General features: G+C 26.6%; 1 protein-coding gene across 2 annotated transcripts; it reads left to right on the plus strand.

Moving 5' to 3' along the window:
* Positions 1 to 10,290: 10,290 nt before the first annotated feature.
* On the plus strand, positions 10,291 to 17,652 carry LOC119681873 (probable maleylacetoacetate isomerase 2). 2 transcript variants are annotated; one of them, XM_038095172.1, is made up of 4 exons: positions 10,291 to 10,566; positions 16,541 to 16,718; positions 16,801 to 17,131; positions 17,315 to 17,652. In XM_038095172.1, the coding sequence occupies exons 1-4, from the start codon at positions 10,543 to 10,545 to the stop codon at positions 17,442 to 17,444; spliced, it is 663 nt and encodes a 220-aa protein (XP_037951100.1). In that variant the 5' UTR covers positions 10,291 to 10,542; the 3' UTR covers positions 17,445 to 17,652. The 2 variants fall into 2 exon arrangements, with proteins under 2 accessions (XP_037951100.1, XP_037951099.1); XM_038095171.1 differs by lacking the exon at positions 10,291 to 10,566 and having other exon boundaries at positions 16,124 to 16,718; positions 17,315 to 17,651.
* Positions 17,653 to 20,227: the final 2,575 nt, after the last annotated feature.

Below are 20,227 nucleotides of genomic sequence, written 5' to 3' on the forward strand. Positions count from 1 at the left end.
TAAAAAGTCATTTTGGCAGTTAGAATATGAGCAAGAGTTGATGGGGTTAGCAAAAGAACCCATGCGTAAAAGAAATAACTCTATTGTCATGTCAGTATAGCCACATTTCTCTCATAAATGAAGGTCTCAAATAGTGTGGATTGATAATCTGATGTGTATACTGGATCTAAATTGACTTTATTTTGTTAATGAGATTTCACGTGATGTAAGCTTTGGGAAATGTGTGTATATATGTATTTAGCATAAACAGATCAAATTATTAGTAATAATCATCAATCATTTAAAAGCAATAATCTAAAATTGAATTTATCTACTTTTAATATAAAATTTGAACATCACATAAAACTAAAATTGAATATTACTGACCTATTTACTCTTAAATCCGATAATTTCATTTCTTCAAGATTATAATACTGATTTCTTCCTAACAAAAATGTTATTTTACTGTTGTACACACAAATATATATTGTACATTCGGTTCAATTGGCCATTAGACTCGTGGCTTATGCAGATGTTATCTGTGTATAACAACTAAGTCATTGAAGGTATCTCACATATGTTAGGTACCTCTATTGTGGTACTTAATTGTATATAATGAATTTACAATTCCACATCCAACAATCTAATCACATAGTCATGTAGAAGTTGTTATTTTGCTGAAATAACTGAAATTTTAGTATGTATATCTTTAGTTGTATGTCCAGTTGTATGTCTTTGCACACGGCCTCAAGACTACATATTTATAGCCGAACTTTTTATATTTTAAAATATATGAATGAAAATAATAAATTTAAATTTTTTTCTTTTTAATTTTTTGTTAAAAATTTAGAATTATTTTGAATTAATCTAGATAATTCTTCCTTTCTCTACGTAATTATAAGCCTAAGTATTCATGAAATAACTTTCAGCAAACTTTGCTATTTTTGCATCCTTTAAGCTAAAAGGCAGCTAAAATTTATTCAAATTTCTTAAATTAAGCATCTTCCTATCTTCAATGCATTTCTATAAACAATGTCTAAATTTAATTGAAAAATAAAAAATAAAAAATAAAAAAAATGTGCTACTTCTTGAGACATTTTTCAGGTTTAAATAATTAAGCAAATAAATAAATAAATAAAATATTATTTACAATAAAAAGGGCCTTTTGCAACTAAATTAGTATTTAATTAAAAAGAAAGAAATTATTAAGTTAATTAAAGGCACAAATATTTAAAAAAAGAAAAAGTTTTAATAGATTTATTTAATTAATATAAATAAAATATTTTGTTATAACAATTTATAAGTTTAGCACAATTTTAAAATAAAACTAATTTATTGCTTTCTAAAAAGTTTTTTCAAGACAAATGAGGCAAATACAAATAACTTTTTTTTTTTATTTGAATACAACAAATATTTTTATTTCTAAATTTATTTATAAAACACAAAATAATAATTTTTTAAAAAATTTATACGTTTATAATAATTATTTATTAATTAATTAATTAATTATTTATGCAATTTTAATAAATAAAGAGGCATAAAACAATTTAATTATTTATTTTTACACGATTATATAATTATTCAATTAAGTTAAAAATAATTACATATTATATTATATTTTTATAAATAATTTATTAAATTTTTTTTTTTATAAAAAATTGTATTTTATAATTTATGTATGTTTTTTATTTATTGTGAAAATAATTTTGTATAGGAAATTAAAAATTGTTGAAAAATTTATTAAGTTACATTAGAATATTTTATGTTTTTAGTGATTATGTTAAATATTTTTTGTTATTTATTTTTTAATACTTTAGGTGAAAATAAAATAAATTTAAAAACGATACCTTGTTTAATATTATTTATTTTTATTTAAATAAAATAAATTTTGTAAAAAGGACAATCTACTCTGAAGCAATTTCTTTACAAGTTTTTCATTTTTAAGCTCTTCCTTTTCAACGACTCGTAGTTTTTATCTTTGTATGCGTTTAGAAAGTATAAAAAATATACAAATTGATAGATATAAAAAAAAATATTAAATATAATATATATTTAAAACTTTATCTAAATACTCTGCGTTGTGATTGTGTATTAAGTGTATAAAGTATATTTGTAAAATAACTAAACATTTTCTTAAATATGTATATATATATATACATACATATATATGTACTTAAAAACAAAATGTATTTGTTAAAAGAGTAAAACCAAAACTTAGTGCAGTTAAAAATTTTAATTCCTTGAAAATGCACTTAAAGAGATTTCAATTAAAAAATGAACTTCACGTGAAGTATGAAAATTTTACTGAAATACTAAAGTATTCTTTATTGTATATAAATACTTTGTAAAATTACCTTAATACGTATGTGAGTATATGTATACATTTATATACAATAATTGTGTGTATATAAAAATAAAATTAAAATCCACTTACAACTTGTAAACGAAAGATAATAGTTCTTAGACATATCAAATATTTTATTTTCTTCTGTAGATTTTAGGACGCATTTTAAAAAATTTATATTTATAAGAAAGAAAAAAGCTAACGTGCAATACAAAAAACAGAAACAAAAACAAAAAAAGAAGAACCAAAAGAATTTGAAATATTTTATTCTTTAAATTTCTATGTGAAGAAAACATAAATCATACATATATATATATATATATAAATATACAAATATAGTATATAGCTAGCTATATATATATTGTATATATCTAACATAAGTTGAGCATGAAACACTACTTGAGTATTATTAATATAAAGATGTTTTAAATATTTAACTATAAAATAAAAAACTTTTATAGCAAATAACTGTTACTTTATTGTAAAACTAAAAGTGCTATAATTTCTTGTTATTATAAAAAAGAATCAACGATGAAAAAGATAAAAAAAAAAGTAAAACTAAAAACCAATTAGTTGAAATTAATTGTGCTAAATTATTTATTTAAGACATAATAATAATTTAATGGTTGTAAACTGATGATCAAAATAGGTTAAAATAATTTATGATATATAATTTAAAGAAGCGAATGCAAGATATTTTTCATTAATTTCCATTTACTGATAATTATGCTGAGAAACTCCACAATCAAATAAGGGAAGTAGTTAAGTTTTTTTCTTTTCATACAATATATTTCGATTGCATTTAACTGATCTTACTTTAACTGATCTTATTAAACATATCATTATTATTGTCTTTCTTTCAATCAAAAGATAAATTGAAGACATTTAGTAACGATGAATTCAAATATCAAGATCCCAAGTTTCAAACACAATCTATGGGTTAATGAAAACACTTTCTGTTATAGTTAACATAAAGGGTTAATGAAAACACTTTTTCAATTGATTCAGTAAAAGCGTCATTATTTTGTAAGCTTCCATAGTGGAGTGCCTAAATATGAATAGTCCTGCATCAATTGGTTCATTTCGATTAAAAAATGGCAAGTTAATGTAAAAAGTTGCATTAATTCTAGTAAAACACTTTTCAATGGAACACTTCAATGATTTCCAGACAACTGAACGCAATCTGGGTCCTTTTCAATAATAAAAAATCCAGCAACTCCTTTGATATGCCCCATAAAGATATTAGCCATATAGTGAGTTTTGCTAACTGATCACTGTCGATAAGGTAACCAGACTAAAAGATTAAATGTCCTTTCAATGATTCGTGACGCACTGGGAGGAAAATAAAGTATTTTACAATAGCTTTTTTATTGCCCAGGGTATGCGCAATGTTTATTAAACATGCTTGGGTCTTTCTAGAGCATGTTTGTAGAAGCTGTAGGATCTCTCCTTAAAGCACAGTTTAAATTATATTAAAGCTTCCAGATAGTTTTAATACTTTTAATTTATTTAGGTTATGCGATAGTCCTAAATTGATTTTCCAAATCTTCATTATACTGTAACCTAACTCTTAGGTATAAGTATCTTCTGCCGAGGATATCTTTACTTTTTGTGTGTCTGACTATGATTTTTTTAATCTAAACTCAGCATATATTTATCAGTGAAACATCAATTTTTAAAAAAAAGTTATTAAGCTGTTGGTTTCTACTTCGAGGCATTCAATTCTATTAAATTATTATCATAAATATATAATTACATATAAGTATTTTCAGAAACTTTGCTTAAGCAACTTTCATATGATTCTCTCAACGAACACATTTTTTTCAAACACGAAAAAAACAAATTTTTAAAATTAATGAAAATTAATGAAATTAATGAATCTTTCATAAATTCAAAAGGCAAAATAGTTTTCTTTCGCAATACTTTAAAATGAATCATAAATATTCCCTCCAATAATTTTTTAAAAATTATGCATTAAACAAAACAAGTCACAGTGTGGAAGTTTATAAACATTTAATATATTAAAAATTATGTGTAAAAATACAAAAAAAAAAATAAAAATAATAAAAAATTCTTTTTAATTGCATATATAAAAAAATATTTATTACTATTGTTTATTATGATTATTGTGCATGTTAAACTTAAAATAAATAAATTCAAAAAAGTACATTAAGTCATTAAATTATTTAAACAAATATGTATACATATATATTTACGTAAGCGTACATGTAAGTTCTACTCCACAAATGTCTCTCCTCTCATTACTATGTTTTCAACGTCTTCATTTGGCTTTTTAAAGTAAATGAGAATTGCAAATTGCATGCAAAGTTCAACCGGTCAAACGAAAATTTTAAATAGTTTTAAGTGCAAATGAAAAAAAGTCAATTTCTAGAGAAGATTAAAAATGAAATTTATAAATATTGTATACATAAAAAATATAACTATTGTATTAATGAATTTTTTTATTTTTTTTCAAATAAATGTGGACAAAAACTTTTTCACTTATTTGTCAAAGAATAATTTGCATATGCGTAACTGAAAATGCAATGGTTAATTAAGTTAATTAAAGTATAAAATGTGAAAGTAATAATTTGAATATCAATTGGTTATAACTATATGGGTTTATGTGTTAATATAATCTATAAGGGTTATGAGGAATATGAATACAAAATCGACGTTTAAAAAATGTATTAGTAAATGAAGGTTTTTTGTTAAAATCGTAAACGAGGGACATTATATTGTCTCTAATAGTATATGAAAGGATTTTATCAATATGTTACCTTCATGTATAAGTAAACCGTAATAAATAATACTCACTTTCGTATTAACTTAAGATTTGTTTTAAATTCCTCAGTCTCCTATTGTCTTTTATCTCTAAAGTTATGATTTAAAATTCATGTTTAAAAAGATTTTTTAAAAATATTTACGAAACTAATTTAGTGTGTGATACTGTATCGGTTGTGCGCGTTCACTAAAGTTTTTACTTTAAACTTAAAATCTAGAACACATTTTAAAAACAAACGAACTAAAATAATTTATGTATATGTATAACATAAATTATGTATTATATGAAACTATTGTAATAAATAACTATTATGCTGTGTTATAATTTGACTTCAATTTCCTGTTGTTGTTGTATTGTTTACAATTATATTACTTAATAAATAATATTTTCTAATAAGTCTATTTTTGAGTCTGTGAAGTCCATTATTCTTACCGGTTTTATAAAAAACATTTGTAAAAAGCAACCAAGCTTAAAGTTATGTTCGGAAAACGGAATGAGAAAGATAGAGCATATCTCGCTTAATTTTTGAAGAGATGTGCATTTGGTTTATCTTAAGAAGTTAATTAAATTAATTAAATAATTTATTAAACCAATTTTTCAATCATTTATAATTCTCTGGTTATTTTATCTTACTAACAGTTTGGCAGTTCAGTGATACCTTTCAGCAATAAACTATTAAATGTTATTAAGCAACATAGAGTTAATAATACATTATTAAACAGATTGGAGAATGTTTTGAAGTTTTTCTCAACATCTTCTAAAACTTATTCCTACAAATCCAATAAAAAAGTGTAATTGAGGAATTTGATGAATCAAATCAAAATGTAGTACCTTTATAAATAAAGTATGAACCCATTAAATTAATTACCTTATCTTTTTATTTTATATTTATATATTGCGGAAGGCTAGTATAAATATTTTCTATTGCAAAATATATTTAAAAAACATATTTAATATGAGAAACGGAAAATGTTTAAAAATATTTTTAAATAAATTTATTAAACTGCTTTCAAGTTGGCAACTTAAATAATTCGATCAAAGCATTGGTGATCTTTGACTAAAAGATGAACTAAAGATTTGAAAATCAACTTAAGCGGCACATTTAAAGCCTAGATTAGCGTATAGCGATCGATAAGTCGATATTATATATTTGCTATTACTTTGTCTTTACTTTGTCTAGTATTATATATTTGCTGCAAAAATTTGTAGGAATGTTTAGCATAGGTAAAAGGCTACGATATAAGCAAGAGTTGATGATTTTAGGTATAAGAGATATAAACTGTAAACAGTATGGTATTCCAAGCAAATATTTATAGCTAGTAGAGTTAAGATAAAGAAAAAAAAAGTATATATGTGGCATATGTGGTTATGATTAATAGTACTATTATAAGGAATATATTTCATTATAGAGTCAAGAATCAGGATGTTAATCTGATAAATTTATGTGAAAATGGCACTTAAGTATGAAATTTAAAAGGTATGAACAGATTGCGGCTTACAGGAGATAGTAACATCAGTTCATATAAAACCAGTTAATAATAAACCAGTTATGATAATACAACAGGTTTGATTAAGTTACTAAACAAAGCTTGATTGCCAATAAAAAATTGAAAATCGATCATTTCTACCGATGATATGTAATAAAAATAATGTATAATTTCGAAACTGCGAAAAATTCCTAAATGATTATACATCAATCATTAAACCTTTTTTAATGCCAGTCATTTAGCAGTAAATATAATTTAATATCTAAACGGAAAGCTACAGAACTGAATGGTTTTATAAACTGGCTAGAAGAGATGCCCTTAATTATTGCATAAGTTTGAATGCATTGCGAAAATTTAATACATTAATATATGAATGGAAGATCTTTCTTACTGCATAACCAATCAACAATATTAAAATTTTTATTAGAATTATATTTAAATTTATTGTTTATCTATCAAACATATAAAAATATTTTTTTTTAATCTGTTCGAAAAGTATTCAATTCGCTCATTTATTAAATAAATAAATAACAAGAATACAATAGAAAATATTATTAACTTGATTTTTGAGGCTACGAATAGTTTTCTTTTGATTTTTTCTATATTTTTTCTAAGTATTCACCATGTCTAAGTATAAGTTTATAATATAATTTTTATGTAGAAGAGCACGAGTAACTCAAGACTGCTTCTGAACGTAATTCTGTCACTTATCCTACTTCCGCAATCCACATAACTTTAGCTTCAGTATAATTCATTCTCCATGTCTAAGTATAAGTTTCTAATATAATTTTTAAGTAGAAGAGTACGGGTAACCCAAGACTGCTTTTGAACGTAATTCTTTCACTAATCCTACTTCCGCAATCGACATAACTTTAGCTTCAGTATACTTCAATGCTATGCAATATAACAATTATTTATAACAGCAGATGTGAAATTGATTATCCCAATTATGTAAAAAAAAGTAAATTGAATCCAAATTTTACCTTTCAAATGTAAAACTAAAGAGTGTACTTACTAAAGCTTAAGGCTGTTCTACATACAAAAATACAAAAAATAGACATACTTAAATATTTCAAAAACTGACAAAAAGAGTATAAAAAATATTTATGAAAACACGACAAAGAAATAGACGAAAGTATAAAAATCTAAAGTACCTTCGATTACATAAATACATACATACTTACATATACATATATATAAAAATTTAATTATATTATTGAAATTACAAAAAAAAAAAAAAAATAACATATAATACGAACAGATTTCAAATTAAAAAACAAAAACAAAAAGCAGAAAAAAATGGAAATCATCATCAGCATTTTATTTCAATATTTTATTATATAAATTTAAATATATACATATTAATATATATAATAATAATATATATAATAATTGTACTTCTAAACTATAGAGGTTGTTTGTAGTTTTATATACGTGAGATTGTACTTTTAAACTCTAAATATAAGCAACCTAGTTGAAATCCTTTCTAGACTAATTCCATTTTATTTTCAAAGTTGATATGTCATTTTTATATATAAAATGTGTTATATCCATTTTATTGTTAAAATCTAAACTTAATATTATTGTGTTGAATATAAAATTAAATTCTTTTTATTCAATTTCACATGTTTTTGTTTTAAAGATTATTAAATACAATTGAATTGTATTCTTACTTGTGAGTCCTTAATTTAGTATTTTTATATATCTTAACTTATTTATAAATTTGGGTTGAACTAGTTAAAAAGTTTTAATTATAGTATATGTTGTCAAATTTATGAAATTATATATAAAAATAAAATTCAATTGTAATCTTGTATGTTGAAAAAAATAATATAAAATAAATAATCTTTATAAGTCAAAACTAAAGTAATCTCTTTAATTTGATTCATTTATAGGGACTAAAGGAATACAATAACATAAACTAAATTTGTTTCGAAATTTGCATTAAATCAAAGTCTGCATTGATTTTTTTTTCTAGAATATTCTTTATTTTCTATAAAAATTTTCTAACTAAAACTTGATAGCCTAATACCAGTCAACGATACTCGGATGAAAATTGTTTCAATATAACCTTCGGTAATAATACATGTATTGCGAAGAACTGAAGTTTTCATTTAAACCGTCTGTATTGCGAAGAACTAAAGTTTTCATTTAAATCGTTTATACTGATAAGAAACCAAATGGGTCTTAGGTTCACAATTTCTTTACTAATGACCAACCCTAATGACTATGGTCACGGCTTTAAACAAAATCTGTTTTGTGTTTTTTAGAATTTAGAGTTTTCAATTATAAAAACTTTAACTTGTATTGAACTGGGTGATATATTGAATAGCAATATGTTCAAACTTTCAAAAAGTCGAACTGCTTCAAGTTCTTAAGTACTGTCCAAATTTAATCTATAACTTTCATATTTATTTACTTTGCATTTTCGTCACCATGATATCGCAGGCATTTGTAAAATAGACGGACGTACATCTCCCAAAATCTAAGTATATCGCTGTCATAACGTTAACTTCTGCAATAATTAATAGGGGATACAATAGATACTCGTATCCCCTAATCCGATTCTCTGTTAATTGGAAAACCCTTGTAATTTGGAAAAAACTAAAAAATGCAAAATATGAAGCAGATGGCTAGTAGTCCGGATCTAATAGTGATTCGCTAATCCGGACTACATGTTGAGAACAGGTCTGCTGGATAATGTAGAGTACTAAATCACATTTATGGTTTATGTGTACATACTCATGTATGCTTTATTTGACTTTGTTTGGATTTGGACTTTTTGTTAGTAATCCGGATAACAATCACAACCACAGAAGTATTGAATTGTATGTAAAAAAGCGACTGCTACAGTATATTCTCAAGAGCTTTATATTGTGGTCGATCTTATCAATTGTAATACTTTGCGAGAGCAAATATCATAGAGAATAGATATGATAATTCTGGTCATAATAACTCTAGAATTTATGCGTATAGTTTTTCCATTTTGTCTGATTGAATGATTTCTTCTTTAAAAAGATTTCACTATTTATGTATATAGGTTTTTATCTCTACAATTAAATATAGCTTAAGCAATGTATGTGATGCGTATATATTCACATTTTTACAATTTAAAATTTACGCCATAAATAGAGGGAATATTTTAAGTAATTATTTTTTTTCCAATACACAAATTTTAAACAAAACATTTCACAAGCTAAAGCTTTGCGGTTCGTTTACAACTTTAGTTAAAAGCTTATTTTATTGTAAGAACAAGCTTTGAAAGAGCTTTTAACCACACTACTTCTCAAAACCTCAAACATAAAATATTAATTTCTCTTTGCTATAAGTTTTATCTTCTTGTTTACCCTATACGCCTCCTGCGAAAGCCATAAGAGTACCATCCTTTCGCTTTCAACGATTTATATTTAGTTCAGTGTGTTGCCAACCATTCCTTCAAGTACAACGTTTACGGAAGCAAATGCTGCTGCTGCGTTCGTGCATTGTCCTTGTTACCTTACATTGTGGAAAGTAAGCAATACCAAGGACTCAATACGCTTTGTCAGTCGTTTGTCACTCAAATGCAAAATCAATTTGAATACTTAAATGAGAAAAATCAATTTTAATATTAAATAAAGTTAAAAATTTCTATGAATTGTTGTGCTAAAAATAAAAGTAAATTAAAAAATTTGAATATTTTCTAAAAAAAGAAAAACTCAACCCCTTCAGGATTTGTACACTTCGTTTGTCATCGTAGCGTTGTGTGCCATTTTATTATTTTGTTCGTCGGTTTTTTGTGTTACGCGTATTGTGCTGACTGGTTTTAGCAAAAAAAAACCAGTTTAGAACTTTTTAACAACGAAAACTTATAAAGGATATTTCTCCTTTAAGAGTGCTTACATTAATTTCATATTTGTTGTGCAAGGAACGGCTTCAAAATTAATTACTCAAAGTATCATCATAACGCTATGTCCTTATCGGCCATAGCGAAGGTAAGCTCAAATGAAATGCTTAATGTGTGGGAAATGCTTAAAGACCAAAATTTAAAAAATTTGCTTAATTGAAAAGTGTATTTTGTTATTTCTGGAAGTGCAATTAACTTGATTTTGTGCTGAATTCTCTAATTTCGACTGTTTAATTTATTTAATAAATTTGTGTCCTTAAGTCACTCATACTTCTGTTTAGCGCCATTTATTTGTGGCGCGCGTTGGTTTGAGTGAACTCGATTTCGCGCATGTGCACAAAAATTTGCGAAGAATGAGAATAAAAGGAAACTGCCGCTTGCTTCGTATCTGTTGCGAATTTCTTGTGCGGGTTATGGTACCAAGCAGAGTTGCCAACTGTATCGAATAACAACGATGACACAAGTAAATACTATAAAAACTTACAATTTGCCTTTCATTAAATATTACCAACATTAATGTTAAAAAATTTAAATTAACATAATGTAATTCTAAAATGGAACCAAAAAAGCAACAAACATAATAAGTAGATATTTACTCTAGCAATATGTTTTCAATAGAAAGATTGTAAATGTATATTAAATATGTCAATCTAACAACATTATCTTAAATAGATGATGTTTTAAAAATTTTCTAAATTAAAAATTTCCTTTACTTATGTCTGTAGATTTCCAGATATCCCTCTTTTAGACTTTATTTCAAAGTTAAAATTATTTTTAGGTTGTAAAATTTTTTTAGTATATTATAGTTTAATTGGAATAAGTAGCTTTTTACTTGTGCTCATAATGTACGATAAGTGGAAAGTAAGATAGTAATTAGCAGTTACGTAATAGAAACTGCATTATATTTAATGCTTAAAATTAGTAATTGTTATAAAATTTGGAATGCTTTACATCAAAACATGTTTGCTTGGCTCCGAGGTAAATGCTCCGACATTGTATTTATACTTAAGTAATAAGTTTGGAATTTAGATTCGTAACATATTAGTTGCATTCTATAGTTTTAGGAACTTTCAATGAAGATTGAAATGCTAATAACAGCTTCAAATTTTAATAGAATTTTGTTATAGGAATCAAATTTTTTTCTTTATAAAGAAATAATTTTGTAAATTTTGTATTGCCAGCTTTCGTTGGAAAATACAGGAAGTAAACATTTGAGATATGAGTATATGTGAATATGTAAACTAAACATTTTATGTATGATTACTTTAAAAAACAACAAAACTACATACTATAATTTTTTTGAAGACAATTCAAATTGTTAACTAAATAGAAGTGATGATTAATCTTTTTAGTCTGATGATTCTTTTTAAACTAATTTTCGAGTTCGTTTTAGTGACTGTGAATTATTGAAAATTATTATAATCTATTAATATTAAGTTGCGAACAATGTTAATCAGAAACCTATACATGACAAATCTATTACTTTATAATACGATTTTCGAAAATTAATATATTTCATTTTTATTTGTATTATATATGTTTTATTTTGCTTTTTGATTTTAATATTTTTCGCTATTAAGTTGATATTGTTATTTTAATGTTAAACTCCATTTTTAATTTTGAAGAAATGTTTTCATAAAAATAAATAATTTAATTGTTTGGTAACTCTATGATGAAACTTTGTCATATTTCTATTTTCTATTTTCTATATTTTTTAGCTCTTGTAATCAGTTTAGCTTGTTTTATATTTTAAAACTTCACATTCACCACTCCAAATCACACCACTCAACCCACCAAAGCAAAGCTCGCTCACATATTAAACACAAATGCTAAAAGCTCTCATACTCTTGCAAAACACACCACTGAGCAACCGGCATTTTTTTATTTTTAATATATTTCCTTTTGTAAAATATGCGAGTTGTTGTCCTGCGCCCATACCACCATTTTTATTTTCGCTCATACTTGAGTCAAATGCTTGAAAGGTTTTTTACTTTCTTCTTTAAGCTTTGAGTTTTCCCGTATTTGACTTTGTAGGCGAATGTCCTTGAATGATACGTAGGGTAAGATTCTCTCAAATGGACTGCCTGCATGCTTGCTTGCTTGACTGCCTGTTAGAGGTTAATGCCCCGACCTTGGTGTACACGACACAGTTAGGGGACAATATTGCTACAGGATACGAACGCGTTGATATGCTTTTTGGTTCAATGGCCTTTTCGGGAATCAAATTTATATTTAAATCTTTATTATTTGTATATATTTTATGATTCACTCGAACGGTGTTGCTGTGTGCGTGTTTCAGCATTACTGACTCTGTTTACACATGATACATCATTCGAAGTGTATGTGCGTATCTGTGTTTGTGGCTCGTATAAGTGATTAATGTTTGGAGATATTCTTAAAATTTTTGTTGTCCTTTTTTTCTGTGCCTTCATACATTTATTATTTTAACTTTTTTTTTGAATTTTTTTTATTTGAAGAACTGTAGCTTTTTTTTCTAAGTAAAAATATCCTTGGTAGCTGGCATCATTTTTCAGGTTACGTATTCGCCTTGGTATTTTGTCTACCATACCCGGCATCTGCTTTGTGTAATTTCACTCTTTTAGAGTCGAATTCAAACTGCTAATTAACATAAATTATGAGGATAATTTTATCTTTATTTACTTTTGTTGCTTTTATAGAATTTTTTGCAAAAATTATGAGTTCAATGAACTCTTGATTCGTTATGTCGTGTTAGCATGAAAATATGTTGAACTGTTAAACTGCGTTGTTGTTGCTATTTGCCAAATTAGCACGTTTACATTACCCGTTCTGTAATATATATGTGCTTTTGGTAACCGAAAACAAATTACAGAATATTTGTTGTTAATATTATTATTATGTTTGGGAAATTAGATCGTGGTGCAATCTATATATCTGTTTTGCGCCCTTTATAGGCATAGAGTATTTTTCCAAGTCCAACTTCCTTTATAAATGGTAGTTTGGCACCTACAATGTCTTCATTTGATATGATATGTGCGCTTAGGTACTTCTTTCGTTTACGCATCAGTGCCGGCAACACCCGTAGCACATGTTTTGAGGTCTCTCTTCTCTTCTCTTCTCTTCTCTTCTCTTCTCTTCTCTTCTCTTCTCTTCTCTTCTCTTCTCTTCTCTTCTCTTCTCTTCTCTTCTCTTCTCTTCTCTTCTCTTCTCTTCTCTTCTCTTCTCTTCTCTTCTCTTCTCTTCTCTTCTCTTCTCTTCTCTTCTCTTCTCTTCTCTTCTCTTCTCTTCTCTTCTCTTCTTTTCTCTTCTCTTCTCTTCTCTTCTCTAACGAAATTTGTTAGAGAAAGTTCCCAGTTTTGTAAGGTTATAGTTTAATCCACAGAGCCCTTTCAGAACTGCTGTTTCAGGTTGAAATTCTCTCTAAGCGATTTAGTTTCTGATATCACCGGTAGATTATCCTAGTGAAGCTTTCATTTCAAGCTATGTTGTTACTAAGCGTATAGCTTTAAATAAATGGATTATATATTTTTAACTAATTATTTATTAACTTCTTCATTAACATTTTCTCTATGCACTGACAATGGTATCCCTATTGCAACAGCCATGACTGCAATCAAACAAAAACATCTGCGCATAGGTAAGCAAAATTGTGTATTGAATTCTTGTCAGATCTCAAGATCGACTTGGTCCAAACAATATTAAGTACAGATAGTACGGACTCAGCACTACGCTACTGATGCTGTCCATTCACAGCATTCTAGGAAGATATGATATGAAACTGGGTCTACTCTATAATGACTTTTGTCAAAGTAATGGCTTTTTAAATAGGAGAATGAGCTTTTCGGCGTTGTTCATACGCTGACCTTTAGTGCGCGTATGAACTAATCTAAACGCTAATCTGTGGTATCTCAACAATCCATTATTTGAGCTTCAATGTGCTTTGTACACAAAGTCCGCACTCCAACCTAACCTAACCTAATTAAAGTTTTCAGCATTTTCTACATGTTTCTTTTTAAAAACTTGTTATGGAAACTTATTTAAACTTAACAGAAAACATATTCCTTAGTTTGCTACCTGATAAAGTAAATACCTTCAACGCAATATAATGTACATATATACCAGAATCAATGCTATTAAATTTATTATTGATTTTTTGCGTTAATATTTTTTAATATGATTATAATAAGACACGATCACTTATAAAAATAAATATACATAAAAATAGAATGGTTAAAAAACTAAATCACTTTAAGTCATTTATTCTTACTTGACTGGATCTAAAGGTCTGGAGATAGTCTCCAGTTATTTTTTTTATCAGAAGCGGCTTTAAATTTGGCAAACATGTGTTGAAGTCAAGGAAATAACTGGAGGTTTTTTCATTGCAAAATCTAAGTATCGCAGCAAATCTAAATTCAACTTATAATTCACTTCGATGCAGTAGCTTTCGCCCACTTGTAGAAAACAAGATAATCTCCGAAAAACTTTTCATTCGAACACACACTTCATTTTATATAAATTTGAATCTAATTTAATTAATAATTTAATTTATATTTTATAAAAATGTTTTATAAAATTATTTTATAAAAACGTAGTATAATTACGGGCTTCACCATTTGCAATTAACGTTTTTATATTTATCTCTGTCGTTTGCATTAAAATTTCAACTCCAAACCATACGCCAATAGCCGGAGCTTTTTTAAATATTTCTTAACCCTCTAAATACCATGCTTCACTTAAGACTTGTCACATTTAGTTCAAACAAATAAAAGAGATCTATTCAAAAAAATATTTATGAAAACGAATGTAAATCATTAAAATAAAACGAATTTAAAAATTGACTTTAATTAAATATATAAATTAAACTCATAATTCTTATATGACTCATAATAACTTATTCTGTTAACTTCTTTAAATTTTTTTACTTTAAATTTCTGTATAACTTAAACTTTAAGGGTACCAATATAAGTGGATAAAAAATTCTGCGGATTCCTAAAAGTGAGATCTTTTTATAAATAAATGTTTTTTTTGAACATAATCGCATTTTATACTTTCTTCTAAGCATATGGTTTGGAACAACTTATTAACTAATAATAACTTATTAGATTAGCTTAGGGAAGAAGATTAGGGAAGAAGATACTCGTATAGTTGATATGAAATTTATAAAATAAATGTCTAACATGATTAAACGGCGAAGCCGTTTCCTATTGTTTGTTACAGTTTGGATAACACCCATTTAAGTGAATATTAGTTTTCTAATACGGTTACCTAACCGATAGAGACCCATTGAGAATCCCACTATAAGACTAATAACTCAGTATAGTATCTCAATGATGACCAATAAATTATTTATTTTACCTTATACATTGTAATACTAAGTATGACACATTTTAATAAACAATTTATATGTATTTCTTATTAATTGTAAATCTTACTAGATTTAGAAAAAGATCTGGTACTAACAGAGGCCGCAATTCAGTGTTCTTTCCTTATTAAACCTTTCAATTTTAATTTTGTTTACTAATGTTTCGAAGTAACTTTTCAAAGCTTAATGTAAACCGTGAGTTCAGTAAAGGGTTAATCTTTGCAAAAAGCTTTTCTGAAGTCTCACCAAGTAAACAGTAAATCAGTAAACATTCCAGTTGCTTCTCTGTTTAGAATTAAAGATCATTAAAAGCAGTATTTATAATAAAAAAAATTTCCATATTTAATGATACTTATGAAACATATAATGTTGTGTTGTGGGAATATTAAACAAGATAAACTAAATTAGAATTAGTCTAGTCTAATTAGTAGTCAACTTAAATCTAATAAACGAGATTTTTGCATAAATCAACAACAGCAAAAAACAAAGCAAACCGGTGCTGTGCTTATCACTGAGTTTGCTGAGGGCAGCTATGGCAAGTGTGGGGCGTGTGTCGTACCTAACTAGCAAATTATATACACAGTACTTGGGCAGAAGCAACACAGGCAGGTTATCAGCACTTGGAAAAGCAAATACAACGAATTTTGCAAATCTTCTAGTCTCGCAATTTAATAAAATTTCTTTTGCTAATATGTCATATTCTTCCATGGAAATCTCGAAGCCGATACTTTATTCGTATTGGCGTAGCTCGTGCTCATGGCGTGTGCGGATCGCATTAAATCTGAAGGAGATACCATACGACATTAAACCCATTAGCCTCATTAAGTCTGGCGGTGAACAACATTGCAATGAATACCGCGAAGTCAATCCAATGGAACAGGTGCCCGCATTACAAATTGGTCAGTTTATTGCTAATAACTTAATAACTTAATTAAAAGTTTATATAAATGCAGGAAAATTTAATTGTTTACTATATTTCAGATGGACACACACTTATCGAATCAGTGGCTATTATGCACTATCTAGAAGAGACACGTCCACAACGTCCACTTCTACCACAAGATGTACATAAACGCGCTAAAGTGCGTGAGATCTGTGAGATTATCTGTTCGGGCATACAGCCATTGCAAAATTTGATTGTTCTCATACATGTAGGCGAGGAGAAAAAGAAGGAATGGGCTCAGCACTGGATAACACGTGGTTTTCGTGCTGTTGAGAAAGTCCTTTCCACTTCAGCCGGCAAATACTGTGTAGGCGATGAGATTTCAATGGCTGATTGCTGCCTTGTACCACAGGTTTTCAACGCAAGAAGGTTAGCTTCCACCCACCTAAATATAAACTTAACAGCTTTAGTTTTTATTAGATTCATATTTTTTATGCAATATCAACTCACACACGTCGTGACTGAACTTATATAGTACTGGCATTTGCTTTGTTCTATTTTCTTAAATAATATTCGTCTTTGCCACATCACTAATATTTTTTCTATTTTCAGATTTCACGTTGATCTTCGCCCTTATCCAATCATTTTGCGCATAGATCGGGAACTGGAGAGTAACCCTGCATTCCGTGCTGCTCATCCCTCCAACCAACCGGACTGCCCCCCGGAACTGCCAAACAAATAGAATTTTCCGTCAACAACTGCAAAACGACGCAAGACGAAAAAATAGTTGCAGTTAAAAACGAAGTACCAAAAAAAATCCAAAACAATGATTTTAATGAATAGGAACAAAATGAGATGAAATTTTGAGATGAAAATATGATAAAGATAAAAGATTAATTTAATTATAAAACTATAAAAAATAAAATATAAAACAAAACAGTTGATGTGATGCAGTTGCAAACGTAATTTAAACATTTAAAATTAAAATTAAAAAAAAAATACAAATTTTTTGATTCGAAAATAAAAATAAAAAATTTTGGCTTTATAAGCAACATTTTTCAAAAATTAAGAATTTTATAAATAAAATACCTTTGGCTAAAATTGTGAAAAATATCTTAAAGATATAAATTAAAAATTATCTATTTATAATTTTACTTGTTTTTCATATAAGAAAAAATAATAAAAATAAAAAACGAGATTAACAAAGCAAAGAAAATTTTACGAAAAGCAAAATTCAATTCAGGGATTTTTAAATAAAAATAAAGTTGAAATAATTTTAAAAATAATGACTTCAATAATTTAAGGAAATCTTATTAAGCAAACTAGTACAAAAACATCAACAAATTTTTAATGAACATATAAAACATAAAGTGAAAGTTTAAAATTAAATAAATACAGCATATAAAGATGCAGCTTATTAATTGTTTAAAAATAAAAATATGTTGTATTTAATATATATAGTGCAGGTTTTTTCTGATATATACGATAGTTGCATATGACATCACTTCGAAAACAATGGGTGTGAATTTGCTGCTTACAGGCTAGAATACAAAATATTTCTCCAACAATAAAAAATAATATAAAAACAATATAAATGCACTAAATTATTTTAATTATTTTTTGTATTTCATAAGTTTTATTATTATTATTTTTTTTTTAATACACAAAAACGATAAAATAAGTAAAACAATATGCACAAAAATTTTAATGAAATATATGATTACAAAATATTATTATAAAATTGATTATATACTATATAGTATGTTATATTATATAATATATAGTATATGATTTAATTATATTATTATTATCAAATTTGTTTTATAATTTCAAATACAGATATAAACTTAAAAACTCCACATTTTTTAAAATCAATTTCCGTAGTTTGAATATTAATAATTTTTTAACGGTACAAAAACGCAAAGCCTCGCTATAAAAAAAAAGGACTTCAGGTCAAAGTGCTAAATTAACACCGAATAAACTGAACGGGTTAATAATTATTTACAAGCGATACCTATCTTTTAACCTAATGTCTGTACTAAAAGGATCTGAATAAGATACGAGTCAAAAATACATATAAAACTACTAGATATATATGCATATAAAATAGGTACACATATGAGTATAAACAATCTACATCATACCTATTTTCATTTGAAAGTATAAGATTTTTATAATATATTTTTACATTAACTTAGCATTATTTACTAAGATATTTCCGATCACAAGAAACTGAAGTCCTTTAAACTAGAGACTTTGAGTGGCAAAATGCAAATGAAATCTTTTGAAACGAATTCAATTTTAATACAGACAATGTTTTTTCCTTAATAATTATAACAAAAACAAAAAAAAAACAAATTAAAATGTGTAAGAAACTCAAAAGTTCAATAAAAATAAAAATTAAAAATTACAACAAAATTTAAAACTTTTTTTTTTTCATAAATAAGCAAATAATATTTAATAAATGTAAGAGAGCTGCTGAAATACTTTATGAGTGAGTCGTTTTTATGTAGTTTTTAGGGTGCATAATAGATCAAGCTGGTCGCAGTTCATAGGGGCCTTAGCCTAACCCAAAACCTCCCATACCATTGACCATGTAGTTTTTAAGTAAAACTTAGAAATCTTACACTTTAATTTATTCTTTTGATATGTGGTAATATGATATGTTTCACATAAACTGTGGGCTTCATCCTCCATATTTTTAGCAACTATTAAAATAAGGTCATTGCATAAATTAAATTGGTTTAACGATCTCTCAACAGAATGGACACAGTTGCATAAAAGGCGCTATGCCTATTTTCTCCTGATATGCCTACATTACTCCTTTAATGCTGATTTATGGTAATCTTTTTCACTTATTTTCTATAATAAAAGTCCATAAATGCAAAATATTGAAAAAAGTAATTTTTACTCTCGGGGCTCTGTGTTAAGTTGATTCAATCACTATACCGACTAATAAAAGTAAAAGTAAAGTAAGAATAATATCAAAAACTGTTACGAGAATATAGTAATATATTAATATAGTTAAAGATTTTATGGATAAAATCGGCTCGCTAACGGATTGTTAAAGAAATTTGTTGAAGGAGGTCAGAGCCAGACATCGCTTATAGTGCTGCTGATGATGATGATGGTAATGATTATGATAATGATGATTATTGATGATGATTGATGAGTGATAAATGATGAATGATGATGATGATGAAAGTAAAACTAAACTAAATTGACGCAGCTGTGGAATCAAGAAACTAAAATATATATTACAAGTTGACGGCATGTATATAGATCCTAATAAGTGATGTTATGCTTTTAAGTTAAAATTCTCAATAGTTAAATTAAATCTATTGCACGTATTGGAATGTAAAACTTCCTCAGTAGATTTGATTAAATTCTATATTTGTTAATATAAGACAAGTTTTTAAAAGACATGCATTTGGTTATTCCTGTGGAAAGATATTGATCTTTGGTAATCGTCGCTAAGTGTGATATTCATTATTTACCATTATAGTGTAAGGTATTATGAATTAA

This window comes from Teleopsis dalmanni, chromosome 2 (assembly GCF_002237135.1).
Source record: "Teleopsis dalmanni isolate 2A chromosome 2, ASM223713v2, whole genome shotgun sequence".
NCBI classification, from domain to species: domain Eukaryota; kingdom Metazoa; phylum Arthropoda; class Insecta; order Diptera; family Diopsidae; genus Teleopsis; species Teleopsis dalmanni.